The 13,719-nt window shown below is 32.9% G+C and overlaps 1 protein-coding gene across 1 annotated transcript; it reads right to left on the bottom strand.

Moving 5' to 3' along the window:
- Window positions 1-283: 283 nt before the first annotated feature.
- On the bottom strand, window positions 284-12,307 carry LOC108906388. Its single transcript, XM_018709617.1, has 14 exons — window positions 12,069-12,307; window positions 11,049-11,286; window positions 10,699-10,973; window positions 10,134-10,323; window positions 9,589-9,739; window positions 9,049-9,315; window positions 8,827-8,990; window positions 5,122-5,420; window positions 3,398-3,635; window positions 2,968-3,242; window positions 2,361-2,550; window positions 1,766-1,916; window positions 608-868; window positions 284-553 (listed from the first exon to the last, which is right to left on the bottom strand). Exons 1-14 carry the CDS (start codon window positions 12,245-12,247, stop codon window positions 378-380), a joined length of 3,054 nt encoding a protein of 1,017 aa, XP_018565133.1. The 5' UTR covers window positions 12,248-12,307; the 3' UTR covers window positions 284-377.
- Between the last annotated feature and the right edge of the window lie 1,412 nt (window positions 12,308-13,719).

The raw sequence follows: 13,719 nt of genomic DNA on the forward strand, positions 1-13,719 counted from the left end.
GTAAGAATTTGATATTAAATTACATTCGCAACTTTGTGCTCAATGAAATTGATGGCAATTTGAATAAACTACAGCCAAAAGTTTGGATACATTTTTATATCTTCAACAGACCTCGATAAATAGAATCGAATTTTATTTAACTATATTACATTCACTTATGGCTAGTCAGATACATAAGTTTTTTTCGTTTCTTTAAATTTATAAATAGTCCGACTTCAGCAGCCTTGTACTAGGTATTTATGCCTATTTTGGTCTTTATTTTTCTTTTAAGTAAACAGAAAACGACAATATTTAAAAGTTTATTAAAAATAGCAAACAATTTTTAAGTAGTGCGTGCTATGTGAAGATAATTCTGAAGTTATCCAGTACAGCTGCTGTTATCCACTAACTCTAATTTTCTTGCAATTGAGCCAAACACCTCCTTTGGGATACAATGTAAAATACAAGGGATCATACTTCATGGGATAAACTGTTTTTTCATTTAGAGTTACTTCAAAATTCCTTATCATCTGAGTTAATCCAGTCTTCACTTGTAACAATCCAAATCGATTTCCTGCAATTAAAAATTTATTTTCCAAAATAAAAAAGAAAATTAAATTAAACACACCCATACACATCCTAGGTCCGTTACCAAAAGGCATGTATACATCTTTGTTAATTTCAGTTCTATCCAAAAATCTCTCTGGAATAAACTTATCTGGAGATGGAAAATATTTCGGATCCCTGTGCATACCGAAGAGAGAAATTATAATCGTCGTCCCTTCCTCCACTGTAACTCTCATATGTTTTAAGTCTTTGCTGGACGATGTCATCGTGTATCGTTCATTGCACACTTTGGTCAGCTGTCCCGGATATAACCTTAAGGCTTCTGCAATAAAATTTGGTGAAAGTGTGCATAATAGAATAATAGTATAGTCTTTCTGATCTCAATTGAAGAATCAAGATGTTGGCAGTATGTACCAGGTTCGGTCGCTGACGCAGCAACTCGGCATTGACATATTTGAAAAACTTGTTCCCATATTTATTTAGCCATACCCATATACAGGTCTGGTCCCCAGTTGAAGAATGAGGGCGCGGGCAAACGCGACACAAACACAGCCGCATTGGGTGACGTGGCCATAAATTAAGTTGTCAACAAATGGCTTAGCAGTGCAGTGCAGCAATGCGGAATTTGGTGTGATTCAGGTAATTTTAATTTATTATAGGCACCTTCTATTAATCATTCATATTACAATTGCGAAAGGGAGAAATAAGAGGGATATTTTGCTTACTAATGTTATTACAACATAGGATTTTGGAGACCTTTTGAAACAGAACAAAAAGGAATTTACCATCAATATAATAAAATTGTCCGAGGACATAAATAATTAAAATATGTTGTTGGACAAATGGACATAAAATAGAAATTTTCTACACTTTATATACAAATTATTATAACTTTTTACCTTTAGCAGAAAACTTCTTTAGGGACGCCTATGACATTCTATAAATTTTATTACTAGGCGTTTCTATACATGTTCAACCAACTTCGGAAAGTCTATCTCAGCTTATTTCTAGTTTTAATTTGTATTTTCAAACTTCGTAATAAATACGCATCTGGACCTAGAGCTCAAGCAATCGAAAACGGCAATAACGCCAATTAAAAAACAAAGAATCGCTGCTATAGGTATCTGCCAGTTTTATGTCAACCACAACCATAACTAACGCTTAATAAAAGTCAACGCAACTGCAATTTTCAGATGCTTTATTAGAAATCGAATTTTACCCTTTATACATGCGTCGAGATAAACCATGTCCTGCATGGCATCATATGTAAAATTTTCGTCGTACTTTTCAAACACATTGTTAATTTCATTCCGTAACTTGGTTTGGCAGTCTGGATTTACAGCCAGTTCATAAAGGACAAACGTCAGGACCTAAAAATGCAAAATTTTAGACATAGATAGTTTAACGGAAATTGTAGATGTTTTGGGGGACTGTAGCTCTGATTGTTGAGCAGGAACTTTCTTCTAACATTGACCAATTTTCAATAGATTCGATCATATTACTTTATTAAATTTTTTTTGCCCGTTTTGGTTTATTTTTATATACCTACTTGACTCTTCATCTATCTTTTACTTAAGTCTGTGGCTGCTGATATAAAAGGAAAAGCATAAAAGATACAAATCAACATTACATTACGAAAAGCGTAGTCATAACCTTCATCAAAAACACATTACAATCTAAATATCTTCAATGTTGGATCAAGTATCACCTAGTACAATTATTTGCATTGTACATTTTTTTGTAGACTTTTAAAACATTCTTTATTGGATTATACAAGGTAAGGATACAAATGGTTTTAAATTAATAATATTTACCGTCGAACTAGATTCAAATCCGTCTACGATAAGATTAGCCATATGTGCCGCTATTTTATTTGGCAAAATAGAAGGGGTTTTGGCTACAGACCCGAAGAAATCGTTTCTTTCAATTTTATTTTCAGTTCTGTATTTAAGTGTACTGTCAGTTAATGCCAGTATTCCCTCGTCAAAGCTCTTAGGTACTAGTCTGAAAAAGATTTTTTTTTTAATTAATGATGATTGTTGTTGGCCTAAAATACTGAAAATAAAACTTTTTTTTGATGGGTATATTATATTATTTTATTAAGCTACTTAATCTTCATCTCTTACCATTTATACCTCTATTTATGTCAATTTGTTTTCCTATTTTATTTTATTATCATTTCTATAATTGTTGCTTGTTTTTGTTATGTATTAAATTAGGTAAATAATTGCTTTTTAATTTCTGTACAGCTTATTTTACTAATGATGAAATAGGTTTTAACTAGCGAAAAACATGTCGATTACGCAATTACATATCTTGAACAAACATACACATGTTAAAAGTGTTATCAATGTTTAAAAAATAAATTTTTAGTGTCAAAGTCGTTTGATAAATTATTCCAAAATAACTATCTGTACTTACTTTGCTTTTATAAGTTTCGGCATAAAAAATGCAAGAATTAACTTGATTCCTTGCAAGGAAATGCCTGGCGTGGTAAATTTGCGAGCCAAGGTTATAAACTCTGCCTCTGAATCGTCAAAACTTTTTCCTTCTATTCCAAATCCACAAACTGCCACTAAATCGCAGCTATATTTTGTAAAGGCATCTTTAGCATCTATGGGAGTTTCTCCTTGCTTCTCCAAATACTTGACGAAATTTTTGCTTACGTTTTCGGCGAGAGGAAACATGGTTTTAATCTAAAAAGTTGAATATATACTTCGAAATAGTTTTTTCATATCCATGTGGATGAATGAAAATTACGTCCACTGTTTTTCGTCATACTCCAATAAAAGAAAATAGCAAATGGATAGTTGCTTTAATGAAATATTAAATAAATTCTCTTTTTACTAACCTTTCCACTTGCAAAATGTGGAGATATGAACTGTCTCGCTCTCTTCCATTCTTCTCCTTTCAGAATGAATATGTGTGAACTTATAAGAGGATCCATATCTTTATAAACGATGATCTCGTTATCTGTAAAGTGGCTGAAGTCCTTGATCAAAACGTTTTTTATTATCTCCGGGTCTCTAATCAGTAGACATGGTTGTAACATCCTATAAACTCCCACAAAAGGACAATCCTCGTACTTACTATAATAAATAAAATCACTTTAAGAAATTTTTATGACAACTCCAAGTAAATTAACCTTGAAGGTGTTTTAAATTGGAATTTTCGTTTTACCATAACATAAAACTCAATACAAAAACTAAACTGATACTCTAAATAAGTTTGGACTTGTTTAAACATGTTCCAAATTTTCAACACTGGATTTGTTCATATAAGCTGAGTATTCACGACGTCTTCTTCGAATCATTTCAATAACATTTGCTATGCGTTCGAGTAATTTTTACGGTCTATGGCTGGTTGTTCTGGATATTCTACTCATCCATAGTTTGGAGTCCAGAAGAATGTAACTTGTTATTTCTATGTAAGAAAAACCCATGACATAAATCCCCATTCACTTCACATTAACCATAAGTTATCCCAAATCAAAATAAAGGTTTTTGGATTATTTTTTCCATTTTTCACTCAAATCCTTCTACCGTTATTTACCCATTTCCTTGGTCTTAAATTAATTTTTGTTGAAGGTTTTGAAGTAATCAATATTTACTCGTCTCCATTGCTATACTTTTTTTTCTTCAATAGGAATTAAACCATCGTTGCACAGACAACCATATCTTTGAAACTTAGCGACTGAACCGAATGAGCTGTTCTGTGCTCACATTCTAATCTTATGTAACTCCATGGTTACAAACCTAAAAAATAGTTCTTGAAACCAAATGAAAGTGAAATTTTTATAAATATTTTCTTCGATAAAGTAATTGTTTTTGGAATAATTCTGGCGAATTCTTGTGTTGACCTGAAAGCTTATAGTGTTGCCTTCAGTGGTAGATCCTTATATTGAAGACTTGGTAGTGATTAAGGTTGAAGTATAGAAGAACGTACTCAGTAATAAAATAGCAGTTCTACGTTTGTACGTATGTTGTATGAAAAAGTTCTGTTCCATGAATAGAAAAGTGTTTATATTTGACATAAGTATAACAACGTCCATGAAAACTACATAAAATGACCACTAGGATGTTTTGCAATTATTTCAGATGGTTTTTCCGTGTTTATTTCCTGAGTTCTACGTTATGTCAAAAGCAAAGTTCCAACTTAGAACACAACAATATCGTAAATAAATACTAATTATTTGATTTAATACAGTGCTTTCGAAAAGTAACGAATAAATTCATCATTATCATTTTCAGTATTGTGAAAATTAAATTTTAAAATCTTCAAACATATTTTCTTGAAATTTTTGTTATGTAACACCATAATTTTTCATGATGTGTATGTAGAATGACACGCTCTTTCAAATGGCATGGTCAAAATTGGAGGTTGCTATTTAAAAAATTGTCGATGACGTCATATCTCGAACAACGATGACGTCACAAATATGGGTCGTATGTCAAAAACTGCCTTTTTTAAAAACAAAATCGACGTGCCAGGGGATTTTTTCGAAAACTTCTCAATTTAAAAAATAATGAATTTATTCGTTTCTTTTCGAAAGCACTGTATAATACTGGTACTTACTGATAAATATCTGCATAAACTTCCAATATATTTTTTCTGCCCATGATGCTGACACCAATATTACCAACGAAGGGAAGCGGCATGGGCCCAGGAACTCCCCTGCTCTTCCAATATTTATATTTGTTAAAAAGTATGTACACTAAGGGCAATAAAATAAACACAAAAATCCAGAGGCACATGTTTGCTAAAATATTCTGTCCACTATATTTGGTACTATGTGATACGTGAATATTGATGATAAATGTTAAGGATGCTGTATCGTTATCTTCTTCAAAAATGATGTTTGACACTTGTATTATCTGCAAAATGATTAATAGCCTCCTATAGGATGACCCTGACTGCTACATGGAAAATTTTTTAAGTAGGTTGTAAATATTTTCTTCAAGTTCAGTCGAGTGGAAAAAAGAATTACTTACAAATACATTATTTTCAAGATTTGAAGCAGCGGATCAAATTTAATAGTTTTCATGGCGACTTACTTCAATCAACCCGAAAAATAGGCAGAGAGACGGATCGAAATTTGTATTATGTGGAAAATGTTCAAAAATTGGTGCCGCATGTTTAGAGCGAAATGACTAAAATCAGCGCGTTTAGCTCGTCAGCAGTATCGTCAGTTTTTGACCCGGATGACGAAAATGGTGCTTTTAGATCAACGCCAAAAACAGAAAGGAATGGCTTTGCTCCAATGAAAAGACAACTCCGATATTCATTAGCGTAAGCTGATGTTGTGCATCTGGTGAAATGAAAGAGGGGTCTTCCACTATGAATAGCTTTCTAGGAATGTACTCATCACTGCAGAGGTTAACTGCCAACAGCTTGGTTGTTCTGAAGCCGCAGTTGAAAAAAAATAATATACTAAAACATACCTACAGTTACATGTTCTGAACTCATCGCTTCATATAAAAATTATTATTTTTTGTATTTATTTGTCTCTTCATCTGATATAGTTGCTTTAGGCATATTTTGTCATACAGTTTATACTTTAACAAAGCAATCAGTATAAAATGATGAGTAAATGGGCCAATATTTATTGTACATTATTGTACTATCCATGTAGCAGTGATTTTTTTATAGGAAGCTTTAATCGTGGATCTGTAAATAGTATAGTAATTGTGTTGAGATAACAGTAATCCTTGAGAAATTGTTATTGCTAAATATTATAATGGCGATTATATCATGAATGTGGTAAGCTTTGTTATTTTTCGAATGTATCATATAGTTGTGCTGATAACCCAAAAAAAACATATCTGACTGTTAGCTATAATAACATACTACGTCTTGTGGTACACGACGTCTGATGTAATAGAGACAGATATGGCGTTTTTTCAAGAAACGCCTCAAGACAGTCAGGAATATGCTTGTAGCAAATACATTCTTTTTCTAAATAAAATAATTTACGACATAATTGCATTGCGAAATATTATACCTATATACGGGGTGTCCCAGTACTTAATACAAAAAAATCAAGTACAGATAGATGAGGTCAAAATAATATCAGTTCTTCATATAAACTTTTTTCATACGGGCCTTTGTCAACAATTTTACAGTCTCTAAACTATCAACTTTGGCATGATGTCAATTTGGTGATCAATAACACATGCGTTTCACCTCGGTAAAATTAACAGTTTAGGAATTATTTGTGATTTCATGTCACAAAGCACATCGAGCGGCGCCTCCACCATTTTTTGTTTTTAATTTTAAATTGCACTTAAGGAGGTTTATCGGGTACGGAGGTACGTCTAAAGTCTAACGAAAGTTTCTGTAGATTCGCTAGTGACTAAGCCTTTAGATTTGGCAACGTTGCATTCGGCTGGTGCGCTCTGCTCGACGTTCGCTCGCTCCCGTTCCATAATTCTGTTTGTTTGGAAATTTCAAATAATACTCTACGTCGTGACCGCGGCGTTGCCGCTATCACGCATATGGAGGATAAGTGAGTCAACGACAGCAGTTTGAAGAAGAATTATTATAAATTATGTATCTTACAAGTACCTAATCGATTTCTACAAGCTGTCATATGGTTCTTTAGATATCGGTTTCCTATTTATACAAATTGCTGTGAAAACTGTTCGTCAATTGTTGCGCATTCTAAGTGGAAAGACCAAAAAAATCTGCGTTCTTATAAGACTCTGTACTAAATCGTATAAAATTTTATTAATATCTCTTCTCTTAGGTATTCAATCTAGACATAATTTTTTTTAAGGATTTTCTTCATATTAATAAGCTTATATTAATTTTTTTATGAATATTTGTTCGTCAATTCCAAATCAGGTAAACCTCCTTAATTACTATGTTGGGTAATAATAATAATAATAATAATAGTAATAAAAAGGGTAATAATTTAATAGGTCCATACGTTTTTGAAGAACGTCTCAATAGACAGATATTTGGAATTTTTGCAAAATAATTTGCAGCTACTATTAGACTATGTTCGATTAGACACCAAAGAAACGTTTGGTTCATGCACGATGGGGCTCCTCCCCATTTCAATATTGATGTACGAAATTATTTATCCATAAATGGATTGGGAGAGGAGACCCAATTTCATGGCCACCACGTTCTCCAGACTTTAACCCGATGGAAGTTTATTGTACACAACCCTAGTACAGACAGGGGTGAATTGCTACAAAGAATTAATTTACATTGAATATTAGAAATATTTTAACTTTAACTTATTCTTGTTTTGTTTTTCTATTTAGTGTAATGTATAAAGTATATTTGTCAAATTTTGTTAATGAAAATTACATTAGCAGACAGTAAGATTTTCCAGGCTCTTATTTTAAGAATAAGTACGGTTCTAACACAGCAATTAAGTCCAATTAAAAATAAAAAACAAAAAATGGTGGAGGCGCCGCTCGATGTGCATTGTGACATAAAATCACAAATATTTCCTAAACTGTTAATTTTACCGAGTTGAACCAAGAGAATATTATCGTGGGTAAATTCTTCAGGGAACTTATTTTTTATACAGGCAGATTGTGATCGTCATCTTTGCAAAAGATTTGGGTTGTTAACCATTGAGCTTAGTCCGTTCCTGGCGTTCTGGGTATAATGAAGTTTCACTTATAATATCAAAAACAAGCTGTATGCATGTGTTATCGATCACCAAATTTGCATCATGCTGAAGTTAATAGTTTAGAGGCTATAAATACAAAAAAACTTTTTAATTTTCACTTTTGAGGGCCCGTAACTTGTTGACGAAGGCCCATATGAAAAAAATTATATAAAATTTATATTAACTTTTAACCTCATCTATTTGAACTCGACTTTTTGGTATCCAGTACCGGGACACCCTGTATACATTTTAGTTATAGTCTACGAAAACTTTGTGGCGTTTTAATTTATGATGACATTCTCAATAGCCAAAAACTTGGTAGTAAAATTACAAGTAATTTAGAAGATATAAAAAATTATTGTAAATTCAAGCTGTAGAAAGAAGTTTGGTCCGTATGAACTTATGTTAATTTTGACATCCTTTAGTTGAATTGAGAGACAAGTTTCAGTTCATTTAATGGAACACTTTTTTTCAACGGTTTCGTCTTCTGTTGCAGATTATATAAATTAGGTAAAAACATCAGAATTTAAAACAATTTATTACATAATGTTGTATAATGAGAATGTAAAATGGGCAGTACCTATTTACTAAATGGTAACATTATAATTAAAAATAACGCTTAAAATTTTCCTGCTGGTTACTCATTCAGCAACTTTAATTTTCTTGCAGTTGAACCATACTCCGCCTTTGGGGTACAGTGTGAAGTATATCGGATCATACTTCATAGGATATATTGTCTTTTCGTTCAGGGTTATTACAAAATTCCTTATCATCTGGGCTATTCCGATTTTGACTTGCAACAATCCAAATCGACTACCTAGAATTAAAATTTTGTCGTATTGCCACAGTCTCAAAAATTTAAAAACGGAAAATACCTATGCACATTCTGGGGCCGCTACCGAAAGGCATGTAGACGTTCTTGTTAGCTTCAGTCTTGTCCAAAAATCTCTCTGGAATGAACTTGTCAGGCGATGGAAAATATTTCGGGTCTCTTTGCAAACCGAGGAGGGGAATGATTATGACCGTCCCCTTCTCTACGGTGACGCTTATATTCCTGAAGTCATTGCCAGACGATGTCATTGTATACTGTTCAGTGCATACTCTGCTTAACTGAGCTAGTCCTGGGTGCACCCTTAAGGCCTCTGTAATAAAATTTGGTAAAAGTATATGTACACGGTGGGTTCTTGAAAACGAAACTGTTTAACTCCTGATTTTAATACCAAAGATTAATGTTTGAGTATATTAATAAGTTTAGAATTCGACCACTTTTAGGTAAAATCATTTTAAGACCCACGAATGTGGATAAAAATATAAACACACTGGATATTACTGGGGTGTAAAATTTTTATTTCAGTGTGAAATTTAACACTGTATTTTTGCTGTGTTGGAGACAGGATACTATTCTTTAAACTCACCCCTTACACATGCGTCCAGATAAACCATGTCCTGCATTGCTTCATATGTAAAATTTTCTTCATTCTTCTTTAACACACTGTGTACTTCATTTCGTAACTTAGTTTGGCATTCTGGATTTACAGCCAGTTCATAAAGGACGAATGTCAGTACCTAAAGTAAATATTGAATCATGAATAGATGATTTGTGGCAAATGACAAATGTCTCCGAAAGGACGGCCATCTTTTCTACATCAGATAATTTGAAAAGTATAGCATTTGTTAGAATCATAAAGGAAAGTGCAAAGCAAACCATCATAATATCAAGCCTATTTTCCACAGGAAAGTTATATTCTCTTAAAAAATTAGTAGTAAGCTACTCATACAAGTTTTTTGAAATCAAATTGACTTTTGAAATACATACAATATAAAAACAAATGAAAAAACATATGTGTCTTTTTAGGATCTATTTAAACAAATAAGTGAGCTTCTCTTGTGTACGGAACATTCAAAAGTAGATAAAGAGTTCCTAGTTTTCTTCCTTTAAACAGAAATAGACTATATTTACCGTCGAGCTAGATTCAAATCCGTCTATCAGAAGATTAGCCATATGTGCTGCTATCTCAATTGGCAAAATAGAAGGAGTCCTAGCCATAGCCCCGAAGAAATCGTTTCTTTCAATGTTATTATCTGTTCTATATTTAAGAGTGTTATTGGTTAATTCTATCATTCCTTCGTCGAAACTCTTAGGCGCGAGTCTGAAAATTCCACGTTTATTTAATTGACCCTGTAGATATTGTGGCAGCTGCTTAACTGACATATATAATAGACTGCAGAGGAACCAATTGAGGTAATAACATTCCATTTGAACAAATTGAGGTCAATCGTTGGTGCTTGGAGCATCAATTTGGATATATGAAATTAGACACAGCATATTTTGATAAATCTAAATACTTTAAAAAAGTAAATTAAATTTGTGTGTTACTTTTCACTTAAAAAACCTACTTTAGTTCTTGTCAACAACTTCATCTTAAATAAATAAACATACATAGGAAACTTATCTGTTGAATATTTAAAAAAGTAGGTTTCAGAAGTATTTTATTCAATATCAAAATTTTATTTTATGTACTTACTTCGCTTTTATGAGTTGTGGCATGAGCAATGCTAGAGTTAGTTTAATTCCTTGCAGGGAAGTGCCCGGTGTGACAAATTTGCGGGCCAAAGTTAGAAACTCTGCATTGGGATCTACAAAGCTATTTCCCTCTATACCGAAAGCACAAACGGCAACTAAATCGCAGCTATATTTTGTGAAAGCGTCTTTAGCGTCTATAGCAGTATGCCCTTGCTTTTCCAAATACTTGACGAGATTTTTGCTTACGTTTTCGGCGAGGGGGAATAAACTTTTTATCTAAAAAGTTCAGTATTTCAATATTGTAAGATGAACAATTATTAAAAAACGATGTTTTGAGAATTATCGCCTAACCTTCCCACTTGCAAAGTTTGGTGTCATAAATTGCCTAGCTCTCTTCCATGGTTCTCCTTTTAGAATAAACGTATTATGACTTAAAAGAGGATCGAGATCTTCATAAACGACGATATCGTTGTCTGTGAAGTGGTTGAAGTCCTTGATCAAAACGTTTTTTATTATTTCTGGGTCTCTGATCAGTAGGCACGGTTGTGACATTCTATAAATTCCCACGAAAGGACAATCTTCATATTTACTAAAAAAAAACAGGTTTATCAAATCATTACAAGAAACAATGAGTGCAAAAGGCGATAGTAGTATTTATTGTTGGAGATATTATTTTAGATACCATGAAATGTTTCAAAACAATCCTCATTTATTAACTGTAAGTTATTTTCACGTAGTCAGAGTCCAATATTCATCGCGATAATGGACGTTACACGTTAACGCAAGTGTGGCCAGAGCATAACGCCTAATACCGCTAATTACCGCACTATCGCATTGAACGTAGGTGTAACCACGACTTAGCCCGCTAATTTATTATCGTCATTATTAATGGCGTCACACGTTAGGCGATAAAACGAGTGGCGGTCTTTTTTGACACATCAAAGCGATTTGCTAGTCATTTATCGCATTGTTGTGGCTCGCTTATCTATTGCGACACAGCTTCGATCATGGTTTATTACGGTCTCATAAATATGGAGTGATCTAACTAAAAAATAATAGCATTTTAGAACTGTTTCAAATGGAACCTTGTCTATAGGATCCTAGACAAAAAGCATAAAATAATAATTGGTGCTCATATAGTAAAGAGTATTATTTAAATTTAAGCAGAATAATTATTTTTCATGAATAAATAAATTAAATCTAGACACATTTTATGGAACATTGGATGAGACAGGTTCAATACTTGTTTCATGTGCTTAATCGTATATTTTTTAAATTATTTTGTAACGTCCTGTATATTTAAGATAACAACAATGCAAACGCTGTTAACAGTTTATTTTTTATATCTCCGGTATAAAATGAGTAACTTACTGATAAATATCTGCGTAAATTTCTGACAAATTTTTCTTTCCGATGAGACTCACGCCCATATTTCCAATGAGGGGCAAAGGTTTGGGCCCAGGTACCCCTCTGTTCTCCCAATATTTATATTTGATGAAATATATGTACAGAAATGGTAATAAAACAAACAAAAACACTAGGAGCCACATGTTTCACTGTAAAATCCTGCTCACTATGCTTGCTGTGAAGCGTTCTGTGAATACTGATCAAATACAAGGTTACAAAGTTATTATCTCGTCATTTGTCGAATTATATTCATTAGGTCGCTGAAAAATCGTGCTTGGCAGTCGTCGTAATATAGAAATAATAATATACAGCTGCGTACTGAGTGCCCCAAATAATCCAGCGAAAAATTTGAGAGTGGGATTTTCTTGTGATTTAATATTGCACTTAATAAAAGGTATCTAATTTTTACATTAATAACCCTTTGAACTATGAACATTAGGAGATATCCTAATAAAATTGTTTGTTTTTTTTTATAAAAAAATGGTTTTAACCTACAATTTTGTTTTTGTTTTCTAGTATCTAAAATATGGCTAATACTATGCTAAAAAATCAAATTAACAGCAAAACTGAATCTCATAAGTAGACTTAGTGTACGTGCAGAGTCTAACAGAGCCGGCGCGGGGGTCGGTGGCCTCCACAGCTGACTCGCGTTTTGAACTGTTCAGTTATTTACGGAACCTTGTAGTAATTGGTTTCTTTTTACGTCTACTGTAAATTGTATTCGCCGTGTGTATTTAGGTATAAATAGTAACATAATTAACATTAACAACTATAAGTTGGGTGGGGGGGAGGGTTTGTAAAGGGATAGTAAAATGCCAAAAGAGAGAAATTACACGGGAATTATTTCAAATGTAGTTTGACAGTGATCCCGAAGGTTACAGGGACATATGTACGTATAAAAGAAATGACCTGTTTTGTAGCCATTTGAAGAGTCATGCCTCGTCCAGCGCTGAAGACTGTATTTTTCTATGAACTTACAAACGCCTTTTTTTAAGCAATATTCCATTAAACAAATTAAAGAACCCCAAGTTCCGTACGTTTTTAGAAAAATATATGAACCGAAATCCCTCATAAAAGTACGGTAAAAAATTTAATTACAAACATTTTTTCCTCTTCCATTTTCGCCTAAAATCAACTTTTGAAAAGATACATAATTAAATAGGAAGAAAAATATGACATTTTTCGATTTTTTTTAACATATTGTGCCGCCAAAAGCTAAGCCTTGCGCATAGAAAAATTTTCATTTCTAGTGATATTTGAAAGCCAAAAAGCCAAAAATCTCCCTGGATATACGATTCACCCAAATATGGACTTTTTTAAACATATATCGTCTGGACTATTAGTAATATGTTTTAACTCCTTCCACCGAAGCCTTGCCTCAACATTAAGGTTTATCGGATATGTGGTGTCATTTAAATTGATATAGGCATCTTATCCTCTACTTATCCTTGCTGTTTAGTAATAATACTCTGTTGCGACATATTTTCTGTAAACATGTTAATATTTCCATTCGTAGTCTGACTACGGTCCTGTTAAACTCCGCCCCACACGAAGCCTACTCATAAGGTACCCATGTATCAAAATTTGTTTCATTTATCCTTTTATACACATCCGC

This window comes from Anoplophora glabripennis, unplaced genomic scaffold (assembly GCF_000390285.2).
Source record: "Anoplophora glabripennis isolate ALB-LARVAE unplaced genomic scaffold, Agla_2.0 scaffold47, whole genome shotgun sequence".
Lineage (NCBI taxonomy): Eukaryota > Metazoa > Arthropoda > Insecta > Coleoptera > Cerambycidae > Anoplophora > Anoplophora glabripennis.